The following is a 19,109-nucleotide window of genomic DNA, read 5'->3' as shown; positions in this document are numbered from 1 at the left end:
GCTGGTCCTGCTGTGAGACAGGCTGCGAGCACCACGGCCACGGGGTGCTTCTGGAGGGGAGCAACAGTGCACAGAGGAGGACCCGAGAGGTGAAGGATTCATGGAAGACGAGGAGATGAAACAGCTCTGGGGCTGAAATCAGCCTGCTACGGGGATGCGGCGCCTTAGAGAAGGAGCAAGTTGGGAGAAGTGTGATTTTTGTGGCAGTGAAGGTGTGGGCGCAGCAACGTGGGCACGCCGGGGAGCGCGGCGGCACGAGGCTGCGGCTGTGGGGGCTTCATCTGGCGAGGAGGGCAGCTTCTCCTTTGGACAGATGGGGAAAAGGGATTTCAGGGTGCTGGAGAGGGACACGGTGTGTTTTACCGTGTATCAGGAGTGACCCTATATACAGAGGGGCAGAGCAGGCCTCATGTATAATTTCTTGAGGATTTATTTTTCCTTTTCTGCTTTATTTTTGTAAGCACAGTATTTCTCTTCCTGTGCTGCACCTAAGCAACCAGCGATTGAATACCTGGGGCCAAATCTCTTTTGCTCTGTCCTGCTCCTGCTGAAATCACCGAGCTTCTTCCATGGCGAAACAGGCAGGACTGCCTGTGCCAGTAACGCAGAGTCCGTGTCCCCTGCCTGCCATTGGCACTAAAACTGAAGTTTGCTGCCCCTGCACGTCCACACTGTGATAAACGAAGGAAAAACTGCCTGTGGGAATGGCCCCTGAAGCAATTTGGTGTGCAACGGGGAAATGAAATCCAACTGGCTGGGGAATGATGCAGTTGCTGGTTCAGATTTCCTAAGCAATGAGGTTAGAAAAACTCGGGTTTGTGTAGTCTGGTCTCGTGAAGCCTTCTGGTGATCTGTAGGCTGTTGGTAGTGCCGGAGCTTGCAGTTCGGCCTGGGAGGGCTCCACGAGGATGGCCAACGTACCGTGCTGCCCAGCAGCGTGCTAAGGGGTGCCAGCGACACAGCACAGGTTCAGCATTTACACGCTGCTGCCTCACTCCTCGTCCTTTGGAAGTTCCTCAGCGTTTCAAGGCTTACTTAAAAATAAGCCGTCAATTTTTAACAATTCAGAGAGCTCCTCAGCCAATTTTAGTAGTACGCCTGGGTGAAGATTGTGTATGACAACCCCAAAATTAAGTTGTTGTTACTTTTATTTCATTCTTATTCATAGAGGAAAAGGCATTTGGAACTGCTAGATGTGAATGTCACATTATTTACCTCTAAATACGAGCGAACAGCTCTTGTTCATAGCCGTGTCTGCTCTGCGTTAGCGCTCCTTTCACCTCCGTGTCACCGCTATCACTCCTAGAGTTGCAGAAGCTACACCCGAAGCCTTTTACAACATATTTAATGTTCTGTTCTTAATATACGTGTGAATTGCTCTTAAGCCCACCAGCCACAGGCTGGCCAATTTCTATTTTTCCACTTCCTGATAGCCTCATTCTGTACAAATTTCATTGTGCTGCTGGCTGGCGCTTTCATGACTTCTTTCCTGCTCTGCCTCAACTTGCTGCTTTAGCTTTTGGGTCTCAGGCTCCAGCGTGCTCTGGGACACTTCTCACCTCCAGCAGTTCCCATTTTTTGCTCTTTTTCTTGGTTTTGGGTGTGGGAAGCAGCAGCTTGGAGCACTGTGGCCAGCTTTTCCCACTCTTGTTCCTCAGCCGGCATCGTCTGTGTCTGCAATTCACAGATTCACAGAATTTCTAGGTTGGAAGAGACCTCAAGATCATCGAGTCCAACCTCACAGCTAACAGTCCCCACTAAACCATATCCCTAAGCTCTACATCTAAACGTCTTTTAATGACTTCCAGGGATGGTGACTCCACCACCTCCCTGGGCAGCCTGTTCCAATGCCTAACAATTCCTCGCGGTGCTGAAGGTGTGCTGGCCCAGCTGCAAATAACTTCCAGCCTTAATCCCGTTTGGTTTTTCCAAAGTTTGTGGTGTTGGAGCTGGATCCCCTTGCTCTCCTCAGCAGGTTTCAACCTGTGCTTTCTTCTCAGGCAGGTTTGGCGCGGAGCATCCCTTCCCCGGGACGAGACGCCTGGCTCGGAGGGGTGCTGCCTCCCGGCACCCACCTTCAGGACAGCGCCTGTTACTGGGGTGTAGTCCTTGGGGATCTGTTCCCAAATCTCTTCCTTAGCCTTCCAGGCAGGATAAAGCTGCAGGACCAAGCTGGATGACTGCTGGGTGTGCTAAAATCGTGCAGTTCTGGCCAAGGCCACACGATGGGGCTGGCACTGCGGCTTGCTGCGATCCCCTCCTCACCGAGCACACAGCCGGAGCCCTGGAGCCTGTGTCCTTTCGGGAAATTCAAGGCCATCTTCACAGCTTTCAAGTTCTCAGCAAAGGGCTTGGCTCAGAGTCGAACATCACCAGCTCGGGACAGTTCAATTCCAGAGAGCTGCTCCTGCTGGTTTGTTTTGGGGTGCAATTTGTGGTGCTGGATGTGTGATCGGATGCTCAGGTTAGCTCAGGAGACAGGAATTAGCTCAAGCTGCTCTTCAGCAGTCTCAAGATCCTGGAATTTGCTTTCTGGTCTCTGGAGCCGAGGGCACAAGCCCTGGCTCTTGCTTTGAATTTACAGCTGTGCAATGCACAAGACAAATAAAAAAATTACAAAGCATTTGCTAACTTCCTAAATTAAATATTTCCCGTCCTGTCAAGCTACAAAATGTGGATGTAGGTGGTTCAGAAGTTCTGGGCAGGATTCAAAGTACTTTGTGTGGAAGGAGCTGGAGAGGACCAGCCTCAGCACCCTGTGGAGGCCAAGGGGAGAGCTGTGGCCGGCTGGGTGCCCTGCGCTGTGCTGCGCTCACACAGCGGCACAAGGAAGGTTTGTCCCAAGCACAGGGGGTTGGGATTACAGCTCACGCTTCCAGAAGAAGAAAATCCCATGCTATCAGGCCGCAAATACATGTGTAATTTACCACTAAACCGGTGGCATTGCTGAGAGCTGGAGTTATGTAAACTTAAACCGGATCTTTTTTTTTTTAAAGTATAAGCTCCTGGCTTTTCAATTATCAAAAAAAAAAAAAAAAAAAGGCAAAGAAACCCAGATTTGCTAATGCAAATTAGCCTGCTCCTGCTATTCTGGCAATAGGAAATTGTGAGAACCCTCATATTAAACCACAAAACAGTCCTGGAGGGGTAACATGCCAGCAGGCAGCGGCCCCATCCCTTGCTGTGCTGCGCCCAAAGCTTTGGGTGCTGCACCCAGCTTTTGCCTGGGCATTTGTGAGCCCTGTTGCTCCGTGCTTTCCAGCTGTCTGCATTTTTGGGGCATTTACAGCATCTCCCAGGTATGGGGCAGGGTTGTGGGACCTCTGTGGGTCCCGCACTGGCTGCTCTCAAGGCCCCGGGCAGCGAGTGCAGGTACGTGATTCCCTGCTTCCTCCCCAGGCATGGGGAGCACGGAGGCAATGCTGAAGATTCTCCAAAGCTGGAGTTGTTTGGAGTCCTGAAACCCCAGTAAACACTCCCACGTGCTCGTGGAATTAAACTCGGTTCTAAATAATGGCAATTGCTTTAATCTGTCACATTTTGTGAGGGTTTGTTCGTGAAACCATGAGCTTCATGGAAGCTCCCCTTCCCAGTGTGTCTGGAGGAAATAGTAGGCTAGTATTTAGCTGGGTGCCCCGAATTGTGCAGCAAGTCTGACGAAACAAATCCGTGCCGGGTTCTGCCGATTGCCATGGTAACCCACATTCAGAATAGCAGTGGAAGGCCACGTAGCAGCAGAAAACCAGGTTTGTGTCCCTTGTTAACTGGTGCAGGCTATAGGAAGAGAAAGCTGGCTGCGCTCATACCAGAAGGGCTGCTTTGGTGTCACTTGATGGCAGTGCACGTAGCGATGCTTGTTTCAAGGGGCTCTGCAGCTCTGAGTTTTGTGGGTGGTTTCCCCCAGCTGTGTTGGCCAGGAATTTGGAATTAAAGCTGATTTTATGTTTTTTTTTTTGTGTTGTCCTTCCTCCAGAGACTGAAGCGTTAAGCAAAGCACGAGGTGTCACAGCACTGCCAGCACAGCCAAACGGCTTCCTCGCCCTGTAAAGGTGATCATGGCTTTTGGGGCTCAGGGGGAGGCCAGAGGGCTCCTCCTGGGGAGCTGGGGGCATTAATTGCACTAAGGGGCTAACGAGCAGGCTGGCTGCAGGGTGAGTTCCCTGGGAAGGTGAGGCTGGCGTCTGAGGGTACTTTCAGGCTGTTTGCTGGTTGTGGTTGGCAAACCGTGCCTACCACTCTTCATACAACAAAAGCTTTTTCTGGAAACAGCTTCTCCATTTCTGAAAATCGGCGTTTTGGTCTGTATCATGGATGGTGGCAAGGTGGGGGAACGTTGGGAGCTACTGGCTGGTAACACTCGGAAGGAAGAGGGAAGTGAGCTGCAGGTAGACAGAATATTTTCACTACTCCTGCATCATTGCTCGGGTAAGATGAAGGCATCCAAATGTCTGCTCTATGATCTGCATAAAAGAAAGACATTTGGCATTTTAAGGAAATGTTCTTATGAATGTATCAGGCCCATCAGGCTTCACCTCTTGAGCTAGATACTCAGTTTTAGGTGGGTTCTTCACAAGATGAATAAAACTGAATCAGCTGCATGCAGAATTTGGGGCTTTCAGACCCACTGGGGAGAGCGGAGCGTACGTGTGTGGGAAGGAGCGAGCCCGCTGACAAAAGGAGCTATTTAATCCTTCATGCTTGTTTCCTGCCACTGTGAGAAACACTAAGCATGTTTAATAAATAGCCTTTTATTTTTATTTGTCCACGGCTGAGCCTGTAAGGCTGCTGGACTGATCTTGTGCACAGTGCCCCAGCTTTCAACGCTGTGCGTTGTCTGTCAGCTGCTGCAGGGGCCCTTCCCAGCCCTGGGGCTGCTGCTGGTTGTGTTGCTGCAATATCTTCCTATATATAAACTGTTATATTATAAACTGTTTTTAACTTTTTTTTTTTTTTTAACTACCTTCATAGGCTTTGCTCGGGGTGCTTCAACACAACGGCCGGCAGCTCCTCCCCAGAGCAGAGGCTGGATGGCAGCCTCAGCAGCGAGCTCACCTTTTTCCTGATGTTTTCAAGTGAAAACCAGGTGCCTTCCTGGCAGCAACTCCTGTCAGCCCAGTGTAATTCTTTCCAACACAAAACTGCAGATCTTGGTGCAGGGCTGGGGGGCACAGGTGAAATTCTTTGGCCTAAGACTTGACAGTCAAGGTCAACAGAAGTAACATCAGATTGCCCTACTACCAGCTCGTTTTTGAAAGCCATCCTAAAACCAGAGGTTTCCAGGGGTGTGGGGGAGATGAAGGGAAGCTGCTCGGGTGCCCCATGTGCAGAGCAGCAGTCAGTAATCTTCCTCTGCTCTTATTATCCTGCTGAACCAAGAGGTGGCAGCAATATTCCCTCCTAAGACGTGTGATGTGTCACTGCAGGATAAGGTTTAGTAGCAGTGATGAGGGTTCAAGTCGTAACTTCTGCTCTGACCTGGAGCAGAACGGGTTTCTCCTCCCTGCAGCAGGTCTGGAAGCCGTGCTGGCAGGCGTGGGGCCCAAAGGCTGCGCTGTCGGAGTGCTGTGGGATCAGCAGCTCCCAGTTTGGAGGAGCCTGACTCTGAGTCTCCTCCAGCAGCACGTGGCAAGTATTCCGGGAGAATAAAGTCAATGAGCAACCAGGGAGAGAACCAGCTGCCCGCAGTGCTGGGTCTCTCCCTAAGCCTGGCCCTGCCGAGGGATCCCGGCCGACAGCAGGGTTTGTGCCATCTCTTCTCATTTTGCTGAGCTGCAGCGGCTGCAGGGTTCAAATAAACACCGGATCCTTTCCTGGTTAGGGCGAAGTGCTACAAGCTTCTGGCTGCATCATTTATTTTAATGCTCTGGATTTCTTTGGATAAATATTTCCTCTTATCAGTTTTGACTTTTGTAGCCATTTAATTCCGTGCTCCCTCTTCTGGATATTGAATTAAGCTCCGGGAACACATGGTTCTGATCTGCTGCTTTATCTGTATCGCTCGCAGTGATTATGGGCAGAGATGGCAGAACTGCCATTATTTATTATTCTGGGCAGCTCCCATTACAATATTCTGTTTTCTGCTTGTATCTCTGTCAAGCCTAGCTGTCTGAGCTGAATTTTTCCACGCTCACTCCCAAGTGACTTCCTTGCACGTGCTTCATTCTCTTTTTTTTTTTTGGACTGTAGCAAATACGAGACCCTAAATATTGCTGCTGCTCATTCATTCCTGGTTTTTTGTATCCCATCTCATAGGCAGTTACAGATCTAGCACACAACTTTCCCCCCAGCAGTCTATTTAGGGATTTTCTTTTTATTTATTTAAAGTAGCCTCTGTAAGGATCTTGTCGGAGGCTGCAATAAACCAACCATTCTGTTTTTTTTTTTTGGTGTGTCACTGTAGGATTTGAGAGATGAGGGAAAATAGATATCTAACAACTGCCTGAAAGTGAAAAAATACTGATATTTGTCTAAATGCTCAGAGCATCAGAAATGGCTTGAGCTTCTGAAGTACCCCCAGCTATCACAGGCTGGCACTGGCAGCACGTGCACTGATGCATTGCTTCAGACTGGGAGTTGTAAAGGTTTACAGATCAGTTCAAATATCTTTCCCAAAAGCAGAGGATCAGATTCTGCTCCATCTTATTTTAATAACTCCTCGTGCACCGGCCCCCTTTACACACAGGGCTTTTCGTACCCGTAACAGGGAGACGGGCTGTGCTGCAAGGATTTTAGAATTATGATTGTTCTCTTCTGTAAGGGAAAGGCAGGAGGTATTTTTAGCCATTCTGACTGCCTCGGATTTGTAAAGGGGCTCACACGGCGCTGCTGGCGTGTGGAGTACGCCGAGATGCTGAAGGAATTAAGAGAAGACCTTACGTCTTCCAGGAGAGCCCCATAACGATGATAAGCAGCCTTTATTTTCAGGACTTTATACGCAAATTTTACGGTGTACTCCTGGGTGGTGAGAACATCCTAAACGGATGGTCTCTGGCAGGTGAGAAAAGGTCTCTCGAATAAGTTCTTCCCTGTAAAGTCTCTTACTTAAATAGGCAGTAAAAATCTTGTATCTTTGTGGGTTTTTTTTCCCCCCCAACTTGGTTCTCAAGTGCCCTGCCTAAATACTGAAGGGCCTCGAGCTGGCTAAGCGGCAGCTCCGTCATTGCTCGGCTGCTTCTGGATGCGGTTCTCCGCTTGGATGGGCGGCACGGAAATCTGCTGAAACGAGCTGAAGCTTCCCGTAGGCCCTTGCCATGGAATTCAAGTGCTGTGTTGCAGTATATGGTAATTGGCTTATAAAGCATAAGAAAATAAATAAATAAGCAAAAAAAAAAAACAAAACAAAACACATGACGGGCTAATCAAGCCATCCCTGTAAAGCCCCAGGGAGAAGCAGCAAAGTGCAGATCAGTTTGTGTCACCGAACAGAAGCTGTAGGTTCACTGCTGCTTCTAAATTCCAGAATTTAGATGAGGTAGCAGCAGCTTCCCATAAAGTTAGCGATTGGCTTTTATTGATAGCTTCCCATAATTGTATCAGCTGCAGTCTGAAGCATACAGCAACGCTCGGCATCAGCACTCAGGGCAGTTAAGGAGGTTGATGAACGTTCATCAGAAGAGAAGAGCAGCTTAAAATAAGAAATAAAATACGCTCTTAATCCTCTGGACAAAATGTTTTCTGGCATGGGAGATAAAATGCCTGTCTGCTCTGAAAACAGAGCCCCCATATCCTCCTTCCAGCCAAGAGCCATGACCCAACTCCAGCCCCAAAAATAAGCTGTCTTTTTGTGATGTGACCACATTTTGGATGTCTGCTCGGTGGCTGGAGTTGTGCTGGAGGGCGATGGCTGCGTGCGGGTCCGTGGCTATCACCGGGACTGCTCTACAGGTCCTTCATTGCAAGCTCCCAGGCTTTGAGAGGTTCACCCAGGTTAACGCGGTGCTGTGGCCGTGGGCTACGTCCTGCAGGTCATTTCAGATTTGCCGTGCTCAACGCCGCGCACCAGCAGAAGGCATAATTAGAGCAGGGCTGGCTGGAGTTACGAAAACCTGAGCACATTCGTATCTGCCTCGGGAGGTGGAGATGATCTTTATCAAAACCGCTCCGCAAGGCTGTAGCTATGGTTCCGAGTTTCCCACAGCTCAGCTTTTTGCAAATCTCCATAGAGCCCGCAGGAAAGAGAAATCTCACAACGAGTTAAATATAGAGGGTACCTGCAAACATAGCCCAGTTACCTCTCCTCGTAGGTGCTTTAAATCGGGAGCAAGTGACAATGAAGTCTTCACACTCTCTTTAATTATAGCAGCCTTTATGTAACAGTGGCAGATAAATGTGTTTTAGAATAGGTGGCACCTCACTTCCTCCAGAAGAACTGCCAAATTAGACCCTACCAGACTAATTTATTACTTGAAATTCAGAGAATTAAAGCATAGCATCCAGTTCTCCCTTTGAATTCAGCCTCTAAATGCACTGAACCCTCCGTGCCAAGACATCTCCCAAACACCACAAGGCTTCTCCCTTTTGAAGTCTAAGGACTTGCCCGGCTAATAACTTCTGGGACAGGCAAATACCACAAATGTCAGCCAGTTCTCACGGCTCCCGAGATGTTAGAAAACAGGGTTAGTGGGGATCTCAGGAGGTTAGCTCATTCGTTCCTCCACCCCGAGGCAGGAGCTGGTGTTGCTAAAACCAGCTGCTTACCTAATCCGTATTATAAAACAGAGGGAAGAGGGAGAGAGGCAGAGAAATAAATTGCTTTAGAGGGAGAAGGGCGAGCAAGTGGGCTGTGCCAGATAACTTAGAAGAGTGAGCAACTGGACTCCCTCCAAGTGATGGAAGCGACTTCTGCCCTAGGTGGATGGCTGGAGAATGCTGACAGCCCTTTTCCGTGATGCTAATGAAATACAGGCTCGGGCTCTTCTGCTGATTTCAGCAGGAGCAGCGTCACGTGGCGGGGCGCAGTGTTTTTCAACAGGTCCCGAAATGCAAGTGAGGAAAGACCAGAACCAGTGCTATGTTCTGGGTCAAGCTTGCTGATAAATGCTGCAGTTGCTGCGTGCTAGAAGGAGAGGGTTTGTACCCAAATGTGCTGTTAATGTAAGCGCTAATGCCTCTTGTTAACGTGCCCTCACCTCTGCAGGGATGCCATCTCATTAGTCCTAAGTGATGGTGTGAGCCCAGGATCGGAACCATTCTGTTGGACAAGGAAGAGGCTGCAAGGAACTTCCATCCATCTTCTTCGAGGCAATATTTGGGGTGAATATTCATGTCTTGCCTCGGGGTGAATATTTGTGTCGACCCCTCTCCGCAGCAGCAGGGTGCTCGGGGTCCTGCCGCCTGCGGTCCATCAGTCACAGCAAAACCCCAGGTGGGAGCAAAGTCTGATAAAGCAGGGAAAAGGCAGAAGTTGCTGACTTACATCCTGGCTTTGCGCACTGCGGTGCTGAGGTATTTACTTGACTTGGCAATCCAGTCACCGTGCCTTCGCTCAAATGGCCCTTCAGTGTGTTTATGCAAATAGTTCGTTGCTCCATCTCCTAAACGAACCACACGAGTGCTGTCATTTGATTGTGTAATCATTAGGCTGGGCTTTAAACACAATTTCCCGTGGCTCTGTACAAAATTCATGTTCTGGGAAAAGGAGTATTCCCACGTTTGGATAGCTCCGACATGACTGAATAATTGATAGGCAGGAATACAGGGATGCATGCCTCGAAGAGGATTTATCTTTTTTATTTTTTTTCCCCTTTGTACTCCCAGAAGGGTTGGTTCCAATCCAAAAACAGAATGGGGATAAACTCTGGTGTGATCAGCGGGTTTGGAGGGAGCCACAGATTTTGGAGGTCTGTGGGATGCTCGGAGTATTCCGACTTCAGTCCCCGCCTCTCCATCCCCTAGCGGGGTGCAACAGAGCATTGACCTCGGTGTTAACGCTGCTTCAAAATGCCACAACAGCTTAATTAGCATTGATTGGTGATTCCAAAGGATGCCTTCCTTGCTACGCCATACGGGCTCGTTGCGCTCCTCACAGTGGGGCAGGCAGGCACCTTGGGTAGGTCCCGTAGAAACTGGATGATTTTGGGGTCTTTTGTTCGCATCTTTTTCATGATCCCCTGTGCCCCTGGGAACACGTGGAGCTGTGGCCCGAGATCAAAGGCTGAGGTACGCTCCCTGCATGCGGTATTGCAGCAAATCCGCAGGAAACCTAATTCACAGCAGTCCTGCTGAGAGCACCAGAGGACAGCAGTGCTCAGCGAGGAATAACCCACACGCTCGTAGAGATTGCACTGCGCCGCGATTAAATCCCTTTAACAGTAGAGGCCAGGCTGCTTGAAATACCTATTTACCACTCTTTGAAGATTAGTGTCATAAGCAAATTGAATGATGCAAAATGGATAATGCATCAGCTGACACCATTTAAAGTATTTTTAAAGGATTAGACCTTCGAAAGACTTAATTCAGCTCATTTACCCATCCATGACATGTTTCCATCGGGTCTCTCACAGCCACCAGCGCGCAGACACGCAGAGTGATGGGTTCTTGGATGCTGGTTGCCTTGGTGCTAGCCAAGTGCAGACTGAGGATGACAGGTAGCAGAGCCTTGCTCTTTGGCCTGAGGCAGTGAAATTCCCATGCCTCATAATACCAGAGCATCTGTATGCTCTTCCAGAAGGAGGCCAGGCATGATTTTCATCTCTCAATTTTCAGCTAATGTGTGACCCTCACCTATTATTGTGGTGGATTTTTTGCTTGTTTGTTTGACCTGTTTTGAGGGAAGCTCACCTAGAAAAGATTGAGCTTATAACTGTTTCTCCCTCTGTTCCCCTTCCATTTTGCCTGCTCTGAGTTGGAAGCGGTGAGATCTGACTTTGTGGGACATGGCATCACTCGCTGTAAAACCATAACGTGATTTATTGAGCTAATGCCCTGTGCTCCAGCAGTCATGCATAGATACCTGCACTACAAATTACAGAGTATTAGTGATGGCTTGTCACTGAAATAAATTATTTCAAATTATTTTCCTTAGCCTTACACCCTCCCCTTCTGCAACCCTTGCTCGCTTCCCATTTCCAACCTTCTCCCAGCTTTTGGGACTGTCCCCGCTCGGCTGTCCCCATGTCCAGGCACTGTGCCCAGTGGGTGATGAGAGCTGGGTGCAGCTCCAGGCTCCTCGGGGGGATTCGGAGCCCCTCTTTTGGGGGCCGGGGAGGCCCTCACGCCCTGCTGGAGGCACCCAAGGTAAATGCTAGAAGCGGGCCGTGCGGGCATCCCTTGTGTTTACATCTTTCCAGTACAATCCCTATTTAATGAGCTGTGTGTTTTTTATAGCGTCTTTTAGGAGCCTTTCAAGTCGAGTCATTAAATATATATTTTAAATAACCTCTGTATCTTAAAAGGACAGCGTGCAATGCAAGTGCTGGAAATCAAACAGCTCTTCCCCTGACTTCTGAGTTAAGTTATTTCATTACAAATTTATGCGAAGCTCAGATGCAATTTTTTTTTTCTTCCCGTGATCCCATGTCCTTCTTTTATTTTGCGCTGACAAATGATTTTGATGTTGCACTTAGGAATTCCTTCCCCTTTTAAATTTTAATAGCCACCTACCACCGATGTATTTATTTCCTTAAGCTTGTAACATCAGGGATCTTCAGGCTGGGGAGGGGCGAAATGCTGCGCAGTGTAGGCCCTAAACATTCATCCATTAACTCCTCTAGGGGAGTTCAAAGGGAATTTTAGAGGCAATTTCAGGGACTGAAAGCTGAACGGCCTTGGTCAAGACTTGGGGAGTGCCCCAGCCATGCCGGCCGTGCTCTCCGGCCCTGGGAGGATAACACGAGTGGGATGAGGGCCGGGTTGGTGTCTGGTGGTGATGGCCGGGAAAAGGAGCCAGGTAATGTTAGTCGTATGGAGTGGGTTTTGTCTCCTGACAAAAAGTGCTCCCTTGTTTGAGATGGACCACTGGAAAGCCATCAGACATTCGTCAGTGACCACCTCGCGTTTTGTCTGTCGGGTAACGCTGGCAATGAGCTCCTTCACGGGCTGGGGGTGTTGCTGTTCCTTGGAAGATCCCATAGCCTGAGGGCTCAACCCTGACAGGCACTTCAGGTGAGGTAAACGTTCATGCAGACACAAAGGCTTTTGGCAAACCAGGAGCTTGTATGGACAGAAGCACAGAATGCACGGGGGAAGCAGCACATTGGAAATAGGTTTTATCGTAATTTGGGGGAATTTTTGAAGAAGTTGATAAGAGGTTGTGAAGATGGGGAGGGGAACGCCTCTGGCTTTGCCTCAGACGCCTGTTGGCCACCTCCCAAGCGATCAGTGGTAACTTCGCAGCACTGAGTGAAGCCTTTGGGAGGAGCGGGAGATGGAACAAATGGGGCAGACAGCGAGTGTTTATCAACGTGGAGATGTTTGATCAGATTGCGCTGAAGATGAAATCTGAGCTAATTAGCTTAATTAGCAGCAGGAAGTGAGTTGTAAATCATTTCCCTGGATTTGTTGTCTTGTTTTGCCTCACACAGGGCTGTCCCTCGGTGCTGTCTGCCAGCCTGGGGACGGAGGGAGGCGTGCTGAGGCGGCAGGTCAGGGGGTGCGCGAGTGAAGGGCTTATTTATTATTATTATTATTAATCATTGCGGTTGGGGCTTGTTTGTGTGCTGCATCACCTCGGGAGAAAATTCCCAGGGCGGAGGGGCAATGTTAAACCAGGACGTGGAGATGAACCCCTCAGCGAGCAGCCGCCCTCCCTCAGCCTCCCTCACCACAGCGGCCGCCGCTGCTGCCCTGTGGGGCCCGCTGGGCTTGGGCGGGCATCGCTGAGGCGCCGAGCGGCGGCCGTTGCTCCGCGGCGGCGGCGCGTCGTAGCCAATAGCAGCGCGGCAGCCGCGCGTCGTAGCCAATAGCGGCGCGGCGGCGGCGCGGCTCAGCCAATAGCGGCGCGGCGGCGCGGGGAGCGGGAGGCCGGCGGAGGAGGGGGGGGGTGCCGGCGGTGGGCGGCGGGAGGCGGCGTCCGCAGCGCCCTGAGGGCAGCCCGGCCCCGCACCGCCCGCTCCCGGCCGCAGCGCTCCGCGCCCCCGGCGCCCTCGGGGCCCCATGTACGACAACTTGTACCTGCACGGCTTCGAGGACTCGGAGGCGGTGGGTGCCGCGGCGGTGGCTTGGGGGTCGGGGGCTGAGGCGTTGCGTAACGGCCGGGCCCTGAGGGCCCTGAGGCGCGGTGTGTGTGGTAGCGGCTGGCTCTGGGCCCGGGTTTTTGGGGGTCCGATGGGGTGGCTGGGCCGCTCGTAGCCCTGTCAGTGCTCCGCGATGCTCAATCTGAGGGGTCAGGGGCTGGCCGAGCGCCTCGCCGCCTGTTTAAGGAGTAAAAAGGCAGCGCGGAGCCTCAAAACAGCGCAGGGCTCCCGCAGAGCCTAAACCCCGAGGCTGAGGCGCACAGCAGGTAAAATTCCCCGTGTGCTTGCTTGCTTCGTGCTGCCCTCCGCTTGCCTTAAATGCCATAAGTACCTCGGTGTTGCTTGGGGCTCTGAGCCAGCCCAGCTCGCCCGCTGAGACCATATTCTGGCAAGCAGGTAGCCCGATGGGGCACCGGGGGGTTCCTTTCCAGCCAGAGGGAGGGCAGACATAATGGGATTAATACAGCGAAAAGCAAACCGAGGGTTGAGGACCTAACCCTGAGGTTAGGAGAAAATATCTGCGAGGGTTTGAGGAGGGCTCGGTGCTGCTCTGGGTGCTGGGGGTTGGGAGGCACGGCCCAGGTGTGCTGTGCCAAGGAACCCGGGGCAGGATGAGCGTGCACGCTGCTTTTGTGCTCCCTGAGGCACGGGGAGGTGTGATCGGGTACTTGTGCCACTTGAAATACTTCTAGCACAAAATAAACCGTACCGAGATGAGTCACTCTGGTGCAGCTCACATCTTCCTCGAGCAGGCAGCTGCCCTTACAAAACACCTACAGCAGCTTCCTATAGGGGGGCCTGATGTAAGAAACTAGCAGAGAGCAAGCTGGTGTTCCTAGCACGAAATACAAGCTGGCACACTGACGCTGCCTTTTTCAGCCCAGCTGTGTTATTTGGCATGTGGCATTTTCTCTGAAGGAAGTCCCAGGGCATGTCCAGCTGTGGCAGCCTGCTGGGCTCAGAAGATCAGTTTTGACCACAGACCTGGAAGGACCAGGAACGAGCGTGGAGCTGGGGTAGGAGCTGCAGCTGTGCTGTAGCTGTTGGGTGCTGCTGTAGATGGTCCAAACCCACAAATTGCTCACCTTCCCTTCCTGAGGTTCCTCTCATAGCACGGAGAGGTGGGCTGCTGCGTTGGGCTTATCGCAGCAAACCTGTTCCTTCCCAATATAAATCAGGGAAAGGAGCATCTGGAAGAGCACCTGGTGATCAAGGGTTAACCGCTGCAGGTTTTCCCTGAATTAGATGTGTGCTGCTGGCTGGCTCCAGCTCTGCTTCGAGCTAACCTCGTGGGGGGACAGGCAGTGACCTCGCTGAGCCATCACGAGCTTCTTCAACAGTAAAGCTGCACCCACAAGAAGTCCTACATAGCAGTTCTTCATTTACCTTGGAAGAAAAGGTGAACAATGAGCGTGTGGCACTTAAATGGGGTAAATGTGCTCGCTTTGGAGAGCTATGTGGTGTTTAAAGATAGGGGAGGCTTGCACTGAATGTATCCCTAGGCTCTTCTGGGAGAGGATACACGGGGTAACTGCTGAGAGAGCACTCTGGAATTGTGCATGTGAAGTTTTCCTATTAAAGGCAGGAAGAAAGATGTCATTTTTCTGAGAGTGAATTGATGCATAGATGATTTTCTTTAACCTAAGTTGCTATTACAGCGTGTTTGTGTGCATATAAAAAATGTGTGCAAAAATACATGTTTACGTGTATAAAGAAGGAATGGGTTGGGCATGTGCACGGGTACTACAATGTCTTACCAGCTGTGATGATTAATGCCGAGTAAATGATGCACTAGCTAGCTAGTGCGAGGCTTTTTGGGGGAGGAAAATTACACTGCTGCAGCCGAAAAAAACCACCAGTGGTTGTAGGCAGAAAGTAGCTGCCACGCTGAGGGATGGAGGTGCAGAGGGACGTAAACAACTCTCACGGACACAAATACCCTTGTAATGAACACAAAGTTTGGGCTTTTATAGCGTGAAACATCTTCTGAGTGGGTTTTTGCCTTGCTTGTTGCCCTGTTCTGTCTAATCTGGGGGATTTTGGGGGTTCATGTGCCCAAGGTGGCTGTTGGGGCTGCCGGGACCTGCTGCTCTTGGGTGCCCCGTGCCCACAGGTGCAGCCTCGCTCTGCTGGTGGGGAAGGACAGAGCTCGGGTGCTGCAGCCCGGCCAGCAGGAGGAATTGCTGGGCAGAAGAAGTGTGCAGGACACAGCCCAGCTTAAGAGGGACAAGGTGGGAGCAGGGAGCGGCTGCGGGGCAGAAGCTGGCACGTGGAGGCAGGGCGCCGCGTGGTGTCCCAGCTCGGCCATGTCAGCACTTCCATCCAGGCCACCTTCGTCCTCCACGTGCTGTCACTTGGGGTGGCAAAGAGCATCAGGCTTTGTCTTCTGCTGCTCCTTTTGTTCCCTTCCTTTACATATTTGCTTTTTCTCCAGCTTAGTCTCCTGCTTCTCAGCCTCCCATGCACCTTGCATAGTATTTTCTTGACTCCTTGTAGCCTTTTGGCCTGCCTCCAGCCCTGTTGTGGCTTCCCTCCAGCTCTTTATCCCTGCACCTGCAGCCTGCCTCTTGCTGCTGGTGTTGGAGGGGGCTCTCCGTGCACCAGAGGAGCAGGACTCCTTGCTTGCTGCTGTGTGAGCGGGGAGATGTGCTCCCTCCACTCAGAGGTACCTGCCAGTTCCCACTCCTTATCACAGGGAGTTAGATAAACGCTTGTCAGTGGGATCCATGCCCTGACCCACAAGAGCACTCTAGGCAACCAAAGCCCTCTGGTGGTTACAGGGAGCCTGTGAGGCTGACCCTGGTGCTGATCTTCAGAGGCGTGCCGTGCTGTGTGTGCATTTCACCTGCAGTGTTCATCCCTCCCTGTCATGCATCATGTTTCTGAGTGCTGCTTGTGTAGACAAACGTGGTTATAGAAACCCGAGCCCGGCTAGGGATGTCTGTATTCCAGCACTGGTTGGGTTCCTGTGGGTGCCTCTGGTCTCTGAGGGAGGGCAGGGAGCCTTTTCTTGCCCCGTGTGTCTTTTCTGTGCTAGTAGGTTGAGCGTAAGAAAGAAAATGTGTATGTGGGAACGTTTTTCACCCCGTAACTTTGGTGGTTATAGCACAAAACTCTCCCAAAGGGGCAGACACCGGTATGTGCAGCACTTCTGCTCTCTGGCACTCCAACAGAGAGGTGCAGCAGGGCCATGGCCACAGAGCGTGTGTGCCCTGGGCTGTGGTCAAAAGCACTCACTTGTGCCCTCCTATGAAATCTGCTCTCCGTGCCTGCAAAGTCTGTCTCTTTCCATCCCAGAGCCCCTTAATGCAGTGAGTGTTGTGACACCAGATCTGTTTTACAGAAATGCTGGCACAACACGCAGCTGAGACCAAGCAGAAGGCTTCATCAGGCTGCCAGATGAGCTGTGGGATTTTTGATGGGGTACGAGGTTTCCACGGGTCCCTTCTGGTACCAGCTGAGGACTGGAAGTTAGTTGCCTGGATCTGGCTGTCATTTGAAGTGCCCTGACAGATTTAGCAGGCAGGGATGAAGGCTGCTCCTGGGGCAGTGCATTTTGCTTCCCCAGCAGGGTTCTGTGGCAGTGGGGCAGCGCACGGAGCAGCCTTCCCACCCTCAGAGCCTTGTGTGGTCTGTAGGTACAATTAACTGCAGAGTAAGACCGCACAGGCACTGTGCTGCGTGCAGCCGTGCGGGCTGTCTGGGGGACGTTGAGCTTCCCTTTTTCTTTCCTTGTCACCGAAGGCAAGAGAAGAGAGGTGAAGGCTGCTGAAGCAGCCCTGCTTTGCGTGGAGCAGCAGGCAGGCAGTCTCGTAAGGCCCTCGTGAGCTGTGAGAGCAGCGTCTGCAGTGCCAGATGTCATCTGATGGCACTCATTCCTCTTCGAGCATAGCTGTTCTGTTTGTCCGTCTGAATAGTTAAGTTTTCTAGTGGTTAACCCAAAAAAGCTGAGTAATGTTAGGACCTAGTCACTGCGGGGTTGTGTGCCAGAGCGCTGCCAGTTCCCCACTCGCTGGTTGTTTCTGTAGGGCTTTTAGCTTCACGTACACACCAAAGTCTGTCTCAGGTGGGAATTGTCAGGTAGCTTTGTTACCACGAGATTATTATCCTCTGTCCATGAAGTCTGCAGAATTCTCCTGCAGATTTGGCTTTTACACAGTCAGAGCATTTGCATTTTTTTGGCAGTTCCAGATGTGCTTCCATTAGCTCCTCACAGCTCGCCTCTAATGAATCATCGTCCTCCCAGCGCTTCCCTTGTGTGTGAAGGGCTGCCTGGCAGCCACTGGAAAGCCAGCTTGTTTTCTCTCTGGGGCTTTGCTTGGGTGGTTTTGCTTATTTTTTCCTGCTACAATTTCCTAGCGCCACTACAGCAGCAGCTATTGTCACAGCGGCTGATGTTTGCGCTCACTTTTAAAGTGATTTTCTGCCTGACTCAGATCTTGTGTGCGCTAAGTGCAGTGTTGTGATCTGATAGCCTGGCAGGCGAAGAAAACCTGCGGGAAGAGGAAGATTTTTTAGAAATCACCGCCTGCTGTTTCCATAGAAGTGTTGTTTTCAGCAAAAATACGTTAAAATCTAAACCAAACCAAACAGAGAACCTTCAAGGCATCTAGCTGGAAGGACGTAAGGCGGAATAGCTGGCGTTGTGTGTTCAACTTCAGTGGCGTGCAAGAGCCCACCTGACGGGGACAGCGTGTTGAGCAGCAAGGTGCGTCCTTCCACGGCCTTACCCCAGTGCTGGGGCTCCTCTGGGCAGCTCCTGAGTGATCTCGGGGTCTGACTGAAGTGACGAGGGCTGCTCCTGGGCTGTGGATTGCCCCAGAAACATCCCAGTGTTAAGAAAATGCCGCTGCTGGGAAGCACAAACAGCGCTCTGTGAGCTCAAGGGCGCCCGGGGGAGGAGTGGAGCCCTTGGTGCTGAAGGAGCACATCACAGAGAGAACACGCAGCGAGGGGACAGGCTTAGCCTGGGATTTGGCAGTGTCACGGCCTGCTTGCTATCTCCCTGAACCATGGTGTGGAGCCGTTAGATGTCCGCTCCGCTGAGGATGCGTCTCCAGAGGCAGCAGGGCCTGGTTTCAAAACCAGCGACTCGCGTGTCTGCAGATGGCTCTCCCAGCAGGACAAGCCTGCCAGCCACTCGTGGTCATTCTGAACCCAGTAATTAATTTCAAAGTGCCACTTAGCTGCCTGAATGCTGAGTTTGCAAGCGCTGGGGAGATTTGCTCACAAACTTCCGTCAGATCCCAGTTGGTATTTTTCCACAGTGCTTCGTCGCCGCTTTTTGTGCCAGCCGTGCCCCGCTTCCAGCTCCGGAGTGCCTCGCTCTGCAGCGTCCCCTCCTTCCTGCCGGGCCTTCAGCACGTCCTCACGTTCAGGTGCACCCGTGGCGAGGCAGGCTGCTGGAAGACGAAGAGGTTGATCACTGGAGGGCACCTCACTTCTCTTCAGATGTTATGCCACAGACTTCTGCATGTCAGATGAGTTTTGCTGCCTGCCACTCACTCCTGGTGAAGCTCCCTCTGTGTACAGAGCTCTTCTGGTGCTTGGCTTCGAGGGAACTTGTGTTGGGTGCTTCGTAAACCTGGAAAAAGGACACGGGAGAGCAGTTCTTGGAAAAGGAGAGGAGATTTGGGCAGCCAGGTGGGTTAGACAGGCAAGTGGCCACACACAGCGTGGGCAGCACCTGGAGAGTAACTGCTGGCCTCCTCCTCCCGGCTCCTGCTCCTTCACTGCCTTCCCCTCCCCTTGGAGTCACCTTTCTTAAACTGTTGCAGTTCCTAACGCACTCAGCATGAGCAGGGGATGGGTTTGGGATCACACAGCGGCGATCACCTCTCCTGATCACCACCGTGTGCCCCCCTGCTTCTGCCTGCCCCACAGCGCTGAGTCCAAAGCTTGAGCCTCTCTTTGGGGAACCACGCGTGTGTCCAGCAC

At 51.6% G+C, this 19,109-nt stretch overlaps 1 protein-coding gene across 6 annotated transcripts in view; it reads left to right on the top strand.

Moving 5' to 3' along the window:
* CACNB4 (calcium voltage-gated channel auxiliary subunit beta 4) overlaps positions 1 to 19,109 on the top strand; it is a gene marked incomplete at its 5' end in the record, with an annotated part of 64,491 nt that overhangs the window by 9,426 nt on the left and 35,956 nt on the right. The window contains one exon of one of the 6 annotated variants that reach the window (XM_084523304.1): positions 13,005 to 13,137. The exons of the other annotated variants lie outside the window; for them this stretch is intronic. Coding sequence (XP_084379430.1) covers positions 13,093 to 13,137 — 45 coding nt within the window. Of the gene's footprint in view, positions 1 to 13,004; positions 13,138 to 19,109 lie in introns of those variants that run through there. 6 annotated transcript variants of the gene reach the window in all.

This window comes from Aythya ferina (genome assembly GCF_964211825.1).
Source record: "Aythya ferina genome assembly, chromosome: 6".
Classification (NCBI taxonomy): Eukaryota; Metazoa; Chordata; class Aves; order Anseriformes; family Anatidae; genus Aythya; species Aythya ferina.
Note: the sequence above shows the minus strand (reverse complement) of the source record. Positions and strands in the feature narration are given on the sequence as shown.